We start from the raw sequence: 17,982 nt of genomic DNA, 5'->3' as shown, positions 1-17,982 counted from the left end.
TTCTATGGTTCTATGGTTCTATGGTTCTATGGTTCTATGGTTCTATGGTTCTATGGTTCTATGGTTCTATGGTTCTATGGTTCTATGGTTCTATGACTTGGTGACACCAGCAACAAGAGTGTAATTTTAAGACTGCAAAACGAGCGGTGTCCACAAAAAGGAGATCACCACTCATAAAACTAGACCAGCCAGTGCCACTCAGAAGAGCTCCGAGCTTTTAGCGGTCCTGTTGGCAACAGTTGTTGAGTGTGCAGAACTGCAAAACTGTACTCTAAAAATCCCCCCCCCCTCAAACACACTGTGAACCAAACCATTTTAGCTTCTGGAGTGTGTTCAGGGCAAGCAATCAGTGCTTCCCAGCATGTCCTACTATCACAGCTGACCACTCAGCTCATTGAAAACTCCTCAGGACACTATGTAGACATTTGGCACCATCTGTTGCAGCGCACATCATAAATGCTTCAAGATCTGCCACTCACCTGGTCAAACATGTTTAAGTTCTGCTCAGCTGGTACCCGCAGTCCCCAGAGTCTGTACTTCTTGGCAACACTTGGATATTGCAAGTTTTCAGGAATTTCAACTATTTCTGATCTATTTATAATCTCAGAATTTCCATAGTCAATGTATAATACCTGGCACTGTAACAATGATATAAAATATAATTGAGCAGAAGCTATGTGAACCTCCTACCGAAATGTGCACTGAAAAGAACTACAGTACAAGCATTTTAACAAGTGTGTGACACACAGTACTATGTCTGAGGCAGAAAACAGACTCTTCCATACCAAGTCTAACATATCCTTCAAAGAAAGGAACAGAGTTAGAGAAAACTCACATATTGACACTTGTGTAAAACCTGAGAAAACTTTGAGTACCATGGCATATTTATTAGTGACATTCTTTTCCTCCTCCAAGAACTACAATTTGGAAGTAACACAGGAGACTTCCTTCAACGGACAGATACGCAACCTAAGGTTTGCAAACCAATGGGCCTGTTCAGAAATTACCATTTTAAACAGGAACTACAAGCCTTCGGTGTCAGCCACACAAAAGTGACAAACAACCCTTTCAGTGCATTTGGATCAGTGCTAACACGTCACACAAAAGCTACCATCTTCAGCTCTCAGCAGTTTGAAATTAAATTGCATCATTTAACAACATTAACTACCACTTGTTATTATTTTTTTACCCCCCCTCTGAGACATCCCAAGAGCACCTTGCAAGTATGTCATGTCTTGTCAGTCTTCTCATCAGCAACATTCAAACCTACAGGTCGCTTGAACTTGTGTCACACATCCATATTCACTGGTTTTTACATTTATTCAGACAGGAAGGTTAGAAGGAGGAGGGAGGAGCTGCATTTATTTCTACACTCCTGCAGGAAAAGCTGCTATATTTATAAAAACTGGAAAAAAAATTATTCCTGCCTTTTCATTGTTGATCACATGCTGCACCATACATCTGTACCAACATCTATCTTCAGAAAAACAGCCACCATAAATCTGAAAATTAGGGAAAAAGATTAACAACAGCATTCTGAAAATATAAGCATAGATCAAAATGATATTCATAATACACTGCAAATCTTCCTTCACTCTGCTAGAATGATCTCAGCGGCACTATGAAAACAAAGTGATGCATGTCCAATCTCTCGTAACAACATATGCTAGATGCTTCAAAAACTATAAACCTCTGCTCCACAAACAATAGCTCAAAGAAAATCTTACAACTATAAAAACTAACATTTTACACAGCAGGTTCATATGTTTTTTTCCTACAAATGTGTTGCTGCAACATTTTATTGGCACTGACAGCTTAGTAAGCTGAACAAAGGAACAGACAGTCGCACCACAGATGTGCTGAGTTTGCTGTCAATGCGTTTTCTTCAAGAGGAACGCAGCCCATTTACCTGCCCACAAAAAACAGCTAAAAGATAAACTGTTTTATTAAATCTTCTTTTGCAGTAAGCCATCGGCAGTTCACACAAACACAAGTTGCTACCACTCTTTATAAGCTTAACTTATCACAAAACTGCTACTAAACACATTTTTGTTATCTTCTTAACACCGCTTTGTATAGCCCACTAATTAATACAGATTTTCATATGATCTTCCACACTTCTTGAGAGGCAGCAAAGAACCCCTTCTGTAAAAAAGCATTGCTCTGCAGTTATAAATCATGATTTTAATGTCAACAGATATACGCACAAATACATGGTTGCATAATTTGAGGTATGAAGGGAAGAAAAAAAATTTGCTCACACCAAGTAAGCATTTTCGTTAGGATCGACAGCAGTTCTTAAACAGATTTGGAGAGCGTATGACCCACAACATAAAGATCAATAAAACAGCAAAGAAAATGGCTGCATTCAGTTAAAGCTTTTACATCCAAGTGGAAAACAAGACCTACATATACATAACCTACATACCTTATTAAAATCAAGCTTGCCAAATGCTGCATTAGCCCGAGGACAAGCTTCTGCCAGAGCATAACTTAATTTCAAGAGGTCGTTATAGCTACCGATATCCTAGGTGTGGGAGAGAGGGCATGAGTTACTGTCATTTTCAATAGCTGCTTGACGGCTTACAATAGATAAAAATTTAGCCAGAACAGTTGCATTGCTGCTGAAGTAAGTAATACCCCACCTTAAACTTTCAAACTACATGGTTTTAGTTGTACTTCTTGTAAGCCTGTTCTCATCTTTCAAAAAAGAAAATTAATGGAGAGGCAGAGGTATCCCAAATAAATTGTTCACAATGAGCATTTTTAATTACCAGATTCTGCAAGAAATACACAGATCTCACGTATCAATCCCACCTCACAAACTTTTCACGTGTTCAGAGTTCTTTGTATTTCTCTCCATAAAACCAAGGGACAACAGCTCTAGCATTCCCCCCGTCTCCTTACTTGGAAAACTCAGGTTTTGGTTTAGCTAAGAGAAGTAGATACTTTCCAACTTTGTTATCGGAACTACTGAAAGGCCTGGTCAGATCCAGTAGTGTGGTATATATTCAATGTCAATTTTACATGTAATCCAAAGCAAAGCATTCAGAGCTCTGAAAGAAAACATCAGTGCAGCTAAACATTGTCCTCCTCAATGGTACATTCTCAATAGTTAATTCTGCACCGACTATATGAAATAAGATACTGCAACCGAGTCTCAGAACACCAAGGTAAGAACCCAAGAGAGAATGAACTATTATATCTACTTTTATTTTAAAAGAGGATGCTGTTACATAAACAGTACAAGCAAAGCTAGCTCTCTCTCCCCCCATCCCCATTAACAAGGACAGTGTCTGCTATGCCCTGCTCCCAGTGAGACAGGTGCTGAGTAACACACACTCCATCAGTCAATGGACCAAATAGACAAGGCAAACCCAGAGCCACTTTCTGGATTTCTCCTCTCCCTACTGCACCCATTAATGAAAGCTGCTATTTTTCATCCCTCACACCTTTCTCCAGCCCATACAGCCCAAAATGGAAGGGATCTGATGCCTCTGAACCAATTCCTTCTTCAGTTCAGCTGGAATGGCCCCACAGGCTCAACTGACACAAAGCAGAACACATCTATCCACCCCAGCTGCCTCCCTCAGTATTCTGCAGGCAATACCAAAAACTTTTTTTTTTTTAAATACATAAGGACTACCAAACATTTGTGGAACGAACTGCCCAGGGAGGTGGTGGAGTCACCATCCCCAGAGATGTTCAAGAAACACACTGATGTGGCTCTGAGATGCATGGGTTAGATGACATGGTGGTGATGGGCTAATGGCTGGACTTGCTCTTAGTGGTCTCCTCCAGCCATAGTGATTCTATGAAGACCTAGCTACAGTTCAAACGGATGGACAATTTTTTATTTTTTTTTTTACTTTTTAGAAATGTTGTTGATTTCAGTATTAAGTGATACAGTGCTTGTGATTCTGAGATCTAAATTAACGTGGTTTTTTTTTTTCAACTCACCTGTGCCCAAAACGTTATGGCATCTTCAACATGGCAGCCCACAACATCTTCAACTTGAAGGAGAAAAGAAAAATAGTAATGAAGCATTACATTTGTGGTGGGTTGACCCAGCAGTAGCTGAGCACCACACAGCCCTTCGCTTACTGCCCACCACCCCGTGGGGTGGGGGAGAGAATTGAGGAAAAAAAAAAACTCATGGGTTGAGATAAAAACTAAGGCAGAGAAGAGGAAAAAAGGGTAGTAGTTACAGTAAGTATATATATACACACACAAAGCAAGCAGTACACAAAGCAATTGCTCACCACCTGCCAACCAATGCCCAGACAGTCCCCACCGAACCAACTCCTCAGTTCTATAGTTTTTTCACAGGATGCCACCGGGTAGGGAATACCCCTTTGACCAGCTTCGGTCAGCTGCTCTGGCTCTGCCCCCTCCCCACCCCTCGCTGGCAGGACAGTGTGACAAGCCAAAAAACTGGCAAGCCCACGGCTCTGTGCAGTGCTGCTCAGCAACAACTGAAACATCGCTGTGTTACCAACACTGCTTTCCCCCTGCAGACACAACACAGCGTCACACCAGACACCGTGAAGCAAAACAACTGTGTCCCAGGCAAAACCAGGCTAACTTCATTCTCAAATGTAAGATTACATTATTTGTAGAAAAAGAAGGAAAAAAAACAAAAAAACACTGCCTCACATCACCTTTGCTGTACTCCATGCCTTCATCCACGCAAACACCCATGACGGAATTCATGACTGCTCCTGAAACACCACAAACTCCCTTCAGCTGAAGCAAAACAGCACCATCTCCCGAGCGGCCATAAAAACCCCTCCAAGGCTAAAAGCAAGACCTCCACCCCTCAACCCCCTCTCTACTCTCACCCTACCCACCCGCTGAGGGAGCTCAAAGCCCATTTAACCACAAAGAACCCCCACTACGTAACACAACCTCCACGCACCGCCGCAAACCCGCCGAGCCGCACGCGCTGCCGCCCTTCGTGCAGTTTCCCGCCGCTGGCCCCGCGCATGCGCTCGGCGCCCCGGGGCCTCCCAGCGCGGGACTGGGGGAGCGAGGGGGGGGGAGGGGGACGGAGAGACCGGCCCGTTTACCGCTTCGTTTTGAAGTAGCAGCAGGGTCCTGCTTTCATTAGAATCCTAGAATAGAATTATTAAGGTTGGAAAAGACCTCTGAGACCATCCAGCCCAACGAGCCGCCCATCCCCACTGTGCCCACTGACCACGTCCCTCAGTGCCACATCCACAGGGTTCTAGAACACCTCCGGGCACGTTGAGCCCACCACCCCCCGGGCAGCCTGATCAGTGCATTACAGAGACCTGCAAACAAGCCATTTAATATGCACGACGTGCTTTAAAGACCCTGACAACTTGCAAAAGTAATTCTGCACTGATTGCACCATTCTGTACCATTGCTGGCTGTGAATTCACACAGTTCCGTTCCTCCCAACCTGAGAAAGACACGCATTTTATATTTAGCATCAGGGAAGCACAGAATCATGAGGAACCCCTTCTCCTTCCTTTAGCGTCGCTAGTCAGTCTTTCGTGTCATGCATATTACACCTCAGTTTTTCCATAGGAGGATGAAAACCAGTGAAAAAATTATCTTCTACTCTGAGCATTGTAATAATGGCAAATATTCATTTGAAAGCCAATTATTTTAAATCCAAAAAGTGGCTAAGTGCTGCCTGAGACCTATGCAATTACTTTTTAACAGGATAGAGCACTCTGTTTATGACAAATCCCTATTTCACCTGTGCCTGATTCCTTGGATCAGAGTCAGGAATGGTTAATGTGTGCAGCTGAATGCCAGATACATGCCCACAGAGAAATCATACAGATAAAGTGGTAACTTGGCTGTCCTCTGATATTCCATTCAAAGTCCAGGACTTCAGTCAGAAAACAAGTCATCAGCAAGTACGCATGAAACGGAGCTCTTTAATGACCACTGTCAGTGGCAAACACTTTGGCATCTGATCTCTGCTTTTACCTTCAAAAAAATTACCTTTTTTTTTTTTTAATAGAAGTACAAAGAGACTTTTCAGTAGAATTGGAGGTTGCAATTTTGACCCTGCAAAACGATCCATTTTTTAGGGTAATTTCTGATTAGTCACTTTAAGTAAGAGTCATTCTGATCTACAAATTTCACACAAGACACAACAGCAGTCTCTAGTTTTCACAGCCAGCAACATTATAAAATATATTCCACTTATTTTTTCATGTAAGGATACTAAAAATTCTGCAAAATGTTCTACAAAGTAGTACCAGGAAGTCAAAAGTATGCCTTGAAGTAACAAGCAAACTTTATTTTACTTAGAAGTCATCAGCATTGGTGAAAAGGGGTCAGAACTCCCATGCAATATCTAATTTTAAAAATTAGATAGATAGTTTTAAAATCCCACTATTTGCCAACTATGAAGTATTATCAATTACATATAGTGACTTTTTAGTGTCATTAAATTGAAAATTTGAGCATGGAACAAAATTTTAACAGATTGATTTGAATAAAAAAGAGTTAATGATGACTGAAGTAAGTTCAGTGAGACTGAATTTGGGCAATCAAGCATTTCAAATTGGCAAACATTTTTAACTTCAATCCTCACCTTTTCCTTTCCTTTTTCCTTTCCTTTCCTTTCCTTTCCTTTCCTTTCCTTTCCTTTCCTTTCCTTTCCTTTCTTTTTCCTTTCCTTTTTCCTTTCCTTTCCTTTTTCCTTTCCTTTTTCCTTTTTCCTTTCCTTTCCTTCTTTTCTTTTTTCCTTTCCTTTCCTTTTTCCTTTCCTTTCTTTCCTTTTTTCCTTTCCTTTCTTTTTTCCTTTCCCTTTTCCTTTTTCTTTCCTTTCCTCTCCTTTCCTCTCCTTCTTCCAGTGGAAAAATGAAACTGTTAAAACCTCTCCCTGTAAAGTATACTGTTGTGATACACCTCATCTTTGAAATGTACACATACATTTCTGGAACTGTGTTCTCCAATGGCTACAGCCACAAAGATAAATACAAAACTATCAGAATAAATTTTCTCACCTTACCTTGCAGTAATCTCTTGGAGAACAGAAATCAAGTTTTTTTTTATTTTTCATTTGCCATTTTTTAAAAGTGTTATCTATGTTTTTTTGTTTCTTGTAATTCTACTGTGAAAACTCCCAAGTAGAGGAACTATAGAAATGATTGCTTGTAAGGACCAGAAGAGGGAGCTCAAATTAGTATTTTTATTTATTAAGATAAAACTGTGTGTAACAGTGTAGAATTTAAAGGTAAAGAAACTTTTTAAACGTTCAGTATGTATTTCAATATATTATGCATTTAAACTAAGGTAATAGATTAACCTCTCTGATTAGTGTCACTGGTAACGGCAACACAGCATACTGTTAAGTAAAGGTGAATGGTCACTACTCCTGCTTGAATTTGGGCAATCAAGCCTTTATTCTCTTTGCACTCAGATCCAGCCTCCTCCATCAGTCACTGTATGACTCACATGCACTCCCAAGAGCCTTCCTTTTTTGCACAGCTGCTATTTGAAGAAAAGAGCAAGTTGCCTAAATGCATTCCACCTCAGCTGATTTCCTCTGCCAGTATGGCACATACAAGCATCACAGTGGATTCACCTCTCTTACAGGAATCTAAGCTTTTAAAGCTTCTCCCAGCTCTTGCTGTAAAGTCTCAGTAGACACACACCACCTGAAAACCTTCAGTCCAGGAGATGGTTCAAGTACTTTTAAGGACAAACCAACTTAATCTCTGTTTTCAGGGGAGCCTACAAAGTTAACTCAGGCACTGTTTTTGCCTCCCTAATTCCAACCATTCTGCAGCCTCAGCCAGGTATTCAGCACCAAGCTGCTTAACAGACCTAAAGCACCACGCAGCCTTACCAAGTTTTAAGTTTTCACACAAATGTCCACAACCTTTAGTACAACATATGCTACCACAGCTGTGCATGTGCGCAAACGAAACAAAAGGACATCTCCTATCCTGAGGGACTCTGTTGCTTTAGATATGATGAAAGAGAATCCGTTGGATTAAGAACTTTATATCAAGCGATATATAATTATTTATGTGCAGTAAATAGCATATTCACTTCCACTTAATGTTGTCAAAAGTTCAGTGTAACAGTCACTGTTATGCAGACAGGAGGATCCCTTCAGCTAGCCAGTAAGAATACATGGAAATGGGGTTACAAGCATATGGAATTTCACACATAACAACGATACACTGGAAGCACAGAGCCTAGAGAAGAGTGAGACAAAAGGTATGTTTGAATTTTATGCAATGGAGACAAAACCAACAGAAAGAAAAATAAACGATTTAAAGATTAAAATGTCAACGTTAATAGAACAAACACTGCCAAGTACAAATCCATGAACAAGATGAGTTCTAACGATTCTACAAATAAAGTGCATCATAGAAGTCTAAGAATAGGATGTATAATACTTTCTTTGCCTTGCTGCAGTGTAATACTTAAAAACATGCTTATTCTTTCAGACCTTAAAGAACAGTTCTGTAAATCTCTAAATATTATTTTCCATTCTCAAAAGAGTGCTTATATAACAATTTGAGCAATTAGAAATACTTGGATTAAAGTAGTAAATTTATTACAAGATAATTAAAAATTAATTTCAGCCAAAGAACAGAACAAAGTGAAGAAAGAAGTAAACAACGAGGTGCAGTGACAAAATATTCTTCAATAATAAACAATTAATATGTAATTAACATGTAATCAACAAGTAATAAATGATTAACCATGTACGTAATGTTTATTCATTAATCTCATGGCTTCTTTGATGGCACCGGACCTTTCTCTTTTCCTTTAGCAGCCTTCTCCTTTCTCAGCTGTAACAAAGAAAGTCACAACAGTGAGTCAAGAGTTAATTTGCAAGTAGGCTAACAATGCAGTATTGAACCTCTACAACCAGTCACACATTTAGCAGTGATTTATGGGATAGAGAGAGGTAGAGATTATTATTAGCTCAACTCAGAAGCTCACTCACTTTTGAATCAAGGTGACAAAGGAGCACTTTCATAGCTCTGCAGTTTCTCTGCTATTCAAGCCAGGACTGCCTTTATTTCTGATAATGGCAATCTAAGTATTCCACAGTGTATCCCTCAAGGCCAAAGTCCTTCAGTTCACAGATTAATCTTAATCTCAATGAAAATTAAAGGTGTTTTATTACAGCTGTGTAACAAACACAGAGCAACCACCATGCACAAAATCACAACGAAATTTTGTTGCTGAAGTCGATGTTAAACCTGCATCTCAACGTCTCCTTGCTGAGCACAAGGTCACCTCCTCCTCTCAGCAGGTTTTTCCACATAGTAGGTTCTTACAGCATGGTATGACCTGCCAACACACATCCATTTTAACTGATCCTTTCTGTAGTAAGACTTATTAATTTAAAAAAATATAACTGTTGGTTTCAGAAGCAACAGTTGTCCTCGTGTGTTATTACAAAAGTGACTGAAATACTATTTAAGAGCAATTATACTAAAGGGATATGTAGCTATCAGAAAAGCAGGGAAAAATAAAACAATATTTTTAACATGCTTTTTCTTTCCTATAAAACTGTGTGAAAAATAAGCAAAGGATGTATAGAAGCAAATGGACTGCTAAGTTTTCCTGTAGGTGGTCTACACAGGAACTCATTTTAAAACATTTTTCCTTATTTGGAGTTGTGAGGTCTGTAACTGAAATCCCTCCTAACTTTTGCAGAGAAAAGAAAATCTTGGCAGGGAGAAAAGACTTGGCAAGTTGAATGCAATGGCAACATTTTCTCCTATAAATTGATCCCATATTTGCAATATTTTACCACATTTTGTAATGATTTCCAAAATAAAGAGAATGATTTAAAGTTTCACAAAGCTCAAACAGCTTTCTCATTATAAACACACCTTGTTGCAAGGAGCAAGCGTAACAGCAGTTAAGCTCCTAGGAGTTAGTTTGTTTTTATGCTATGCAGAGTTAACACGATAAAAATCTGCCCGGTTAAGGCAAATACCAACCCAGACATAACTGACCACTTCCATCCTGCAATAGCACGTAACTGTATTTCAAACCTTATATGCTACTTTTTCACAGATAGAGAAGAAATGATGCAATACATTTATATGCCACTTGAATAAATTAGATGTTTAGCCTTCTTAGCCATCTCTTTGTGAGAATATATTTAAATTAAGCAATAAATATGATAACTTGCCCGCTCCTGATAACGTTTTTCAAAATAAGCCATGTCATCTTCTTCTGAACGCCTTTCATTAGAAACTTGTGTTGTGGCACTAGAACCACCTACGGGGAAAAAAAAACAAAAACATTTGCATTAATGATACTCACTATTCCACAGTATTGGCAAAATTCATTTAAAAATGAGATGTAGTATGGATACAGTAAAACATCTTTACATACAAGTAACAAACCCCAGAAGTTGAACTAATGAGTATCCCTTTTAGTCTAAGGCTAGCAGCTACGATAAATAGGAATTCAGTAGTGATATTAATTGCTCAATACTTATTCAAAAGAAGGGACGTAAAGTAAGCATAACTGATGACTAATTCCATGCAGAAAAGACTTTTTGGAAGAAGGCATTCTCACAGGATTGAGCTGAACAATTGCATTAACTTTCAGATAAGTAAGCATCAACACTTGTTTTAGTATTTAACTTTGATTTTTATCCCTAAACATGCTACAACTCATAAATAAATTCTATTTTATATGATATACTTATTCTAAGAGGTATTATTCTACTAATATACCACCTGCTATCTGTGAGATGGTCTGAGCAGAGCTAGAAGGTCCCTGAAATGCCTTTAGAAATGGATGATCCATGCTGGTTACAGGGGATTCTAAAAACTCAGCTGAAAGAGTCCCTGTTAAAAAATAAGTTGAATGAAAACAAAACTTCACTTTGCAAGACGCATTAAAAACATAGATGCTGGTGTCAAAACAAAGGTACACATTCATATGAACAGTGCTGCAGAAAAACACAGAAGAGGATGGTTCAAAAGAAATGAAAGGCTTCAGTTCTTTAGTTACTACAGCTACAGTATAGCTTTGAAACTACTAACAAACCCAGCAAAGAAGATCAGAATTTGACAAAGAAACAGTGGGTGCATGGAATTAATAAACAAAACAGTATTTCAGGACAAAATATGTCCATTACTATGTGATGCAAAACGTCAGAGCAGCACAGGTTTCAAAGTCCATTTGTTTTGTGTGTGTGTGTGTACGTGTGTGTGTGTGTGTGTGTGTGTGTGTGTGCAGAACAGGCACTGGACATTTTTTTAAATGTTGGAATAATCTAAAAAAGGAAGATCTGGGCAGAATTATGCTAAAGGATTAACATAACTACAAAATGAAAATAAGCAAAAAAATAGCAAGTTGCAGAATTATCTCTAAAATACATACTCCAATTCAACTAGAAGCTACTGTGCTGAATGCTGAAATTATTGATAGAACATCGTTTTGATCATTTCACTGCAGGAAGTTGGACAGGACAATCACAGTGGCCTCCTCACACATAAGGACTGCTGGAAAAAAATCTGTCTTTAAGTCCTACTCCTACTGATCCAGTTCACCCTCAGACTCTGAAAGTCTCTGTTGAATGACTGCTTTGCAAAAACACCAAGCTGGAGCACTCAAATTTTATCTTAGGTGAGCTGCACTCACCTATTCCACTGTCATCAAGTCTCATGTAGCCTTCTGCCAGCGAACTGAAACCGGTCAGTCCTCCCATAGCAGCATAGGGAACGTCCTGCCCCACTGGCTTTCCTTGGGCTAACCGCTCCTGTTTAGTTTCCACTACTGTTTCATGTGCGTATGTTGGCTGACCACAACCACAGGTAAAGCAACTGTGAAATCCTGAACACGCGGAACCTAATTAACAAATAAATAAATGTTATGAGTTTGATGATAATGGAGTTTATGCCTCATAGCAGACAAAATGTTATTTCTCCAAACTGATCTTGTCAAAAACTGGAGTTTCTTCATTGCAAAAGCATCCAGCCACATCTTCTGTGCGGAAGCTTGTACATGATTTGATCTTTGCTGAAGCATTTCAGCCTCATTTCATCACTATATGAAACAGATATAGGGCAGAGGTCTATCTGCCCTAAGTAAGGCTCAGACCAAATATCATAAAGCCCTGCTGGAGCAGAGATCTGGACAAGAAATTCAAGAACTATAAATGTTTCATTATTCTTCTTGGACTACATTACAAATCTACTTATGACCTGCCCCTAACTAATCTCAGTTACAGGTCATTTTGTAGAGCACCAAGGGAGAATTTCTGTTGTAAGACCTGTGTCATAAGCTCGAGAAACACATTCTTAGAATTGTTAAAGGCTTGCTTACTTCATTTTAGGCACTCTTCAGTCATAGAGTTCTTACTCTGTATTTTCATACATTATACAGTACGTACAATACATAAAGTATTTTTTTAATTTTAATATTACATCTAATTTATCTACCACATTAGGTTTGACAGCTGGGCTCGAGTAGTACCAGTACAATAAAACAACATAGAAGCCATTCTTGGCCCTTCTCTGTGCGATCTCTGGAGCTCTCAGAAGTGCCTGGTGTTTTTGAGAAACACGAGAAAAAGTGCAGAACATAAATGATTATTCAAAACACTTTGTTCTAAGGTTCCATTTTGAATCATCCAGTTGCACATTTAGGTCTCACACATTACTCAGAGCAAACTCTTGAAAGGCTGTCATATAAATATTTTATGTCAATCCCGTGGGACATGATTCTCACTTCATCCAGCAAAAGCCGATTATGATTTTTACTGCGCATATTAAATACATTTCAAGAAATTCACTAATATTACAGAAATCTAAGAAAAAATCTTCAGCTAATACGATTTGAGGTTCCAAAGAAAAACAAGTTTGTGCATTATTTAATTTCTATGGCTAATAACTACTGCTGTTTCATCACAATGACCTCAATCAAGTGAACCAAAAATCTTCCCCTAATGCTTTCCAAAACATTTTGCTTGGGATTCTGCTGCCATTTGCATTTCTGGACCAACAACCACTGTCTTCAGGAGCTGCTTTGCTACAGCGTTGACAATGCTCTGGGCAGACACAGCTCCTGGCCAGTTTACTAGCAAAGGTTGCAGCAAGCCGATGATAACTTACATGAATTGCAGGAAAATCCAGGAGCTGCACTGTGCTGATCAGCAAAGTGTTTGCACCTACAGCGGATGGGCTGCGTGCCATTGAGAGGAACGTAGTGGTAGGACTGGCACGGGCAGCGGCTCACTCTGCACGGCACGCGGATGGGACGGTCTTTGGGAATCACTTCGTAGTCCGTTTTGTGTTGTTTATATCTGAAATGGGCAAAAATAACAGCTTTTATAACCTTGTTAGTGTGTGTCATAAAACTAGTTGGAAGGCTTGTAATTTAGCTTACAACTTCTGAGTTGAAGTATCTTTAATTATCTTAATTACTGTTAATTACTGATGTTTAATTAGATGCTTAATATCAGGTACTTTTAAATCCATCTATTTTATAAATATTACAGATCGTTATGTTTCATTTTGATAACAATATTGGAATCAATCTCATCTACAGATAATACCAGCACAATCAATCTGATCTACAATAACTTGTGCCTTGAAGCCAAATTTATTGATGGCTATAGAATTGTTCTGGTCTGTATAAAAGTTACTGGGATTTAGATTTTTTTTTTTTAATTCTTCCGATTCGAAATCTAATTTTCCAAAACAAACCTTAAATTAACTTGCCTGTCTGTACTTTAATGGATGTGGAAAACTGTAAATTTCCTTGATGTAAAAAGAATACAAAGGTGCAGAAAAAAGCAAAGAACCCCACCGGTGAGTGCAGAAGCACAGCGTCTCTGGTCCCACCAGCTTGCAGTCCATGCCCATGGGGGATCTCCAGCTGACATACAGCCGGTTCTGCAGCCGGATGGGTAGCACCTTTCTTTTGTACTCCTCGTATTCCTCAGGGGTAAAAGGCTTTCCTCTGTCATCATCACCTACAATTCTGTTAAGCATGTCATAAAAAAAGTCAAAAAGGAAAAAGTAAAAGGTTTTCCAATATATTTTTTCAAACAATACATAACAGTATTTTTTGCAGTAGAAGCAAAAAATCATATATTACAGAGTACTACTCTAGTAATATATTAGGTCTGTTCCAACAGTAATGCCTCCTATTTCATTATGCTGTCCCACAACATCAGAGGTGGATGTTGGTGGTATGGCAGCAGAGGTGGAACCTTCCCACCAACATCCCATCACATGTAGTTGCCCTGTGACAGATGGCAGCAGAGGGGCAGTCTGACAGAATGGTGGCTGACATGGAACTGTGGATGAAGCAAAGGTATGTCATTGAATTCCTCTCTGCAGAAAAAGTGGCACCCACTGACATTCATCAACGCTTGCAGAACATTTATGAAGACCAAGCAGCGGATGTGAGCACAGCGAGGCAGTGGGTGGTGCGTTTCAGCAGTGACAACAGGGACATAAAACACAAGCCACAAGCTGTTGGCCATGCACAGCTGTCACGCCACGAAATAAAGAGTGTCTCAATCAGCTCATCTGTATGAATCAGCTGATTAGAAATAGAACTGTGCCCAGAGCTGAATATCAGCTTCAATACATTGGAAACGATGGTGGCAACGTTGAAATACCGCAAGGTTCGTGCCAGGTGAGTCCCACGAATGCTCACACAGGAACAGGAAGAGCTCTCTCAGAGAGTTTGTCAGGACCTATGGAACCAATATGAAGCTGAAGGTGACAGTTTCCTGGATCACACTGTTACCAGTGACAAGATGTGGTGTCACCACTACGAGCCAGAGTCAGTATAGCAGTCCATGAAGCGGCAACAGGTGAATTCCCCATGGAAGAAAAAGTTCAAGACACAACCATGTTTTACCAGCGGGTAAAGAAATGTGCACCTTCTTTTGGGACAGGAAAGCGGTGATCCTTCTGGATTTCCTAGAGCCTGGATGAACCATTAACTCTGACCACTACACTGCAGTGTTGACTGAGCTGAAGGCTCGAGCAGCCAGAGTCAGGCCAGAGAAGAGGACAGCCTTTCTCTTGTAACACCATATCGCCAGGCCCCACCCCAGCTAGAAGGCCGGAGCACATTGCTGATCTTGGCTGGGCTCTCCTACCACACCCATCGTACAGTCCGGATTTGGTGCCTTCTGTTTGAGCCAATGAAAGATGGACTGTGTGGGCAACATTGTCCTAGCAATGCTGTTGTTTGTCATAGTGGCTGTGAAACAGCGGGTCACCTCTGCTGCTACAGATTCTTGTGAGTGTGGCATGCAGGCTCTCGTTCATCACCGGAGACAGCGCATAGCTGATGGTGGTGACTGTGTTGAAAAGTAGCGTCTTGTGGCTGAGAATTTGCTCTGTCAAACAGAGTTATCGCGCTCTTTGCATCTGTTGCAGTTTCCATGGAAGTAAACGGGAGGCATTACTTTCGGTGCGACCCACGTGCGCTTTCCAGAACTCCCCTCCCCTCCCCTCGTGATTCCCGTGCCGGTCCCGGCCCCGCTCTCACCGCCGGTACTCCAAGTACTCCTCCAACGCCGCCGCGTCGGCCCGCAGCCGCTCCATGCCCGGACCGCCGGGCAGCGGCCGCCCGTGCGCACCGACGGGTAGCAGTGCGCGCACCCGAGCCGATCACGCGCGCGCGTACCCCGAGCCCTGCTGCACCCAGCGCCGGGCTGCTGCCGGAACAGCCATGCGTGCTTCTCGTCCTGCTGCCGTGCGCTGCGAGCAAACAGAAGTCCTGGAAACGCGCTGTGTGAAACACAGGCTAACCCAGCCCTGCGTGGTTTGGCTTTCGCTGCTTTTTCGTGCAATACCACGGAAGCCGTCGGTGTTGTTCAGGGTAGTAGGGGTGGAGGCATTGCTTGTGTGGTTAAGGGCTGCACACCCAAAGTACCCACATACAAATGCTCGCAGAATCAGAGTCCTTAGAGTTGGAAGGGACCTCTGAAGGCCATCTAGTCCAACTCCCCAGCAATGAACGGAGACATGCACAGCTAAATCAGGTTGCTCAGAGTCTGATCCAGCCTTCCATTGAAAGTCTCCAGGGATGGGGCATCCACTACCTCACTGGGCAACCTGTTCCAGTGCCTCACCACCCTCACTGTAAAAGACTTCCTTACATCCAACCTAAATCTCCCCTCTAAGCTTGAAACCATTTCCCCTCATTCTATCACAACAGACCCTGCTAAAGAGTCTGTCCCCTTCTTTCCTGTAGCTCTCCCTTAGATACTGAAAATCCTGTGGCAGAAGAAAGGTTCTTCCCTTGGAGTGGGTGGCCAAGATGCTTGTAACAAGCAGGCACTGGCTCAGCTGTAAAACTGTTCTCCTGACTTAAATTCTCATGTTCAGTTTAGCAGACAAAAGCTATACAGCAAAGAAGTGGGACTTTGTGTCATGCTTACTGAAAAGAGATTTCTGCAAGGGTGATTTTGGCATAAGGGTGGCAGTTTCTCCATCCATTGCTCTGAGCATTTTTAATTTCTAGTTTGAGTAAAATGAGGCAATTTTGTAAGCAAAACCTCTCTAAATATTTCCTCATCAACAAATAGCTTAGAAAAGTAGTATTTTGGAAGAGGTGTAAAACCATCAAACAGCAGCTTAAGATGTTATGTATGTGGGTTGCTCCAAAAGTAATGTTTCTTTTCTCCATGGAAACTACTACAGCACATCTCTTGACCCGCTGAACGCTGTGTCTTGAACTTTTTCTTCCATGGGGAATTCATGTTGCCACTCCACAGACTGTCAATCTGACTCTGCCTCGTAGGGGTGACACCACGTCTCATCACTGGCACCACCCACCGCATCACTGTTCAAACACCCGCTGTTTGGCCTCCCTAAACATTTAGCAAACATCAATGAATGTCAGTGGGTGCCATTTTTTCCACATGGAGGAATTCAGTGACACCCCTTTGCTTCATGAGCACTTCCATGTCAGCCGCCATTCTGTCAGACTGCCCCTCTGCTGCTGTCGGTCACACGGCAATGATATGTAACGGGATATTGGCAGGAAGGTTCAACCTCTGCTGCCATGTCCCCAACATCCACCTCTGACGTCGTGGGCCAACATAACGAAATTGGAGGCACTGCTTTCAGAGCTGCCTTCATATGTTGCATAATTCTTGATGTTGAGGATAACTATTATATGACTCATCCCACAATGTACACATTTAACAAAGAGCCCACCTCCCCCCGGACTCTCCCCAGGCCATTCTATGATTCTGCCAGACCTGCATGTATTTTTGTATATCCTAAACCTAAAGGTACCTCCAAGGGTGAACTTAGACCTTATGGAGCATTTCATTCTGGGGAATTAAAGAATCTACATAGAATGTGGAGGATGTTGGAGCTCTTGGAATGAGTACAGAGGAGGGCGACTAAGATGATCAGAGGGATGCAGCAACCTTTCCTCTCCTATGAGGAAAGGTTGAGGGAACTGGGCTTGTTTAGTTTGGAGAAGAGAAGGCTCCGAGGAGACCTCATTGTGGCCTTCCAATACTTGAAGGGAGCGTATAAACAGGAGGGGGAATGATTGTTTACAAGGGCGGATAGCGATAGGACAAGGGGGAATGGTTTTAAACTGAGACAGGGGAGATTTAGGTTAGATATTAGGAGGAAGCTTTTCACACAGAGAGTGGTGATGCACTGAAACAGGTTGCCCAGGGGGGTTGTGGATGCCCCATCCCTGGAGGCATTCAAGGCCAGGCTAGATGTGGCTCTGGGCAGCCTGGTCTAGTGGTTGGTGACCCTGCACTCAGCAGGGGGGTTGAAACTTGATGATCCTTGAGGTCCTTTTCAACCCAGGCCATTCTATGATTCTATGGTGTGACCCAGCTGTGGCATTGAGAAACTCTGCTATACAGCTTCTTAGAGCACAGTCCCCATCATTGACAAAGAATCCAGAGTTGTTGGTCCTAAAAGCACTTTCCATTTACCCAGAACAGCTTGAAAGATTTATTTCATGTAGAACACCAGAGCTGCCTCTTGAAATCATAAA

At 41.4% G+C, this 17,982-nt stretch overlaps 2 protein-coding genes across 7 annotated transcripts in view; both read right to left on the bottom strand.

Moving 5' to 3' along the window:
- STK31 (serine/threonine kinase 31) overlaps positions 1 to 5,025 on the bottom strand; it is a 37,070-nt gene extending 32,045 nt beyond the window's left edge. Inside the window, exons 1-6 of one of the 4 annotated variants that reach the window (XM_021388303.1) lie at positions 4,909 to 5,024; positions 4,662 to 4,721; positions 3,961 to 4,013; positions 2,429 to 2,527; positions 1,428 to 1,502; positions 480 to 638 (exon numbers count right to left, since the gene is read on the bottom strand). In XM_021388303.1, the coding sequence (XP_021243978.1) occupies positions 480 to 638; positions 1,428 to 1,502; positions 2,429 to 2,527; positions 3,961 to 4,013; positions 4,662 to 4,721; positions 4,909 to 4,987 (525 nt within the window). In that variant the 5' untranslated portion in view covers positions 4,988 to 5,024. Of the gene's footprint in view, positions 1 to 479; positions 639 to 1,427; positions 1,503 to 2,428; positions 2,528 to 3,960; positions 4,014 to 4,661; positions 4,722 to 4,850; positions 4,870 to 4,908 lie in introns of those variants that run through there. The other 3 variants (XM_021388304.1, XM_021388305.1, XM_021388306.1) reach the window with 3 other exon arrangements.
- FAM221A (family with sequence similarity 221 member A) lies at positions 7,158 to 15,720 on the bottom strand. 3 transcript variants are annotated; one of them, XM_021388549.1, is made up of 7 exons: positions 15,496 to 15,719; positions 13,792 to 13,965; positions 13,095 to 13,285; positions 11,623 to 11,829; positions 10,713 to 10,823; positions 10,157 to 10,245; positions 7,158 to 8,795 (listed from the first exon to the last, which is right to left on the bottom strand). In XM_021388549.1, the coding sequence occupies exons 1-7, from the start codon at positions 15,549 to 15,551 to the stop codon at positions 8,733 to 8,735; spliced, it is 891 nt and encodes a 296-aa protein (XP_021244224.1). In that variant the 5' UTR covers positions 15,552 to 15,719; the 3' UTR covers positions 7,158 to 8,732. The 3 variants fall into 3 exon arrangements, with proteins under 3 accessions (XP_021244224.1, XP_021244226.1, XP_021244225.1); XM_021388550.1 differs by lacking the exon at positions 7,158 to 8,795 and adding an exon at positions 8,878 to 9,303 and having other exon boundaries at positions 15,496 to 15,720; XM_021388551.1 differs by lacking the exon at positions 10,713 to 10,823 and having other exon boundaries at positions 15,496 to 15,720.

This window comes from Numida meleagris, chromosome 2 (genome assembly GCF_002078875.1).
Source record: "Numida meleagris isolate 19003 breed g44 Domestic line chromosome 2, NumMel1.0, whole genome shotgun sequence".
Taxonomy (NCBI): domain Eukaryota; kingdom Metazoa; phylum Chordata; class Aves; order Galliformes; family Numididae; genus Numida; species Numida meleagris.
This window is presented reverse-complemented; position numbering and strand designations above follow the sequence as displayed.

Coding starts and splice junctions, on each gene's coding strand:
- FAM221A (XM_021388549.1), bottom strand. CDS start 15,551: ATGGAGCGGCTGCGGGCCGACGCGGCGGCGTTGGAGGAGTACTTGGAG. Junction 13,966..15,495: donor GAGTACTTGGAGTACCGGCG/GTGAGAGCGGGG, acceptor CATGCTTAACAG/AATTGTAGGTGATGATGACA. Junction 8,796..10,156: donor AAAAACGTTATCAGGAGCGG/GCAAGTTATCAT, acceptor TCTTTGTTACAG/CTGAGAAAGGAGAAGGCTGC.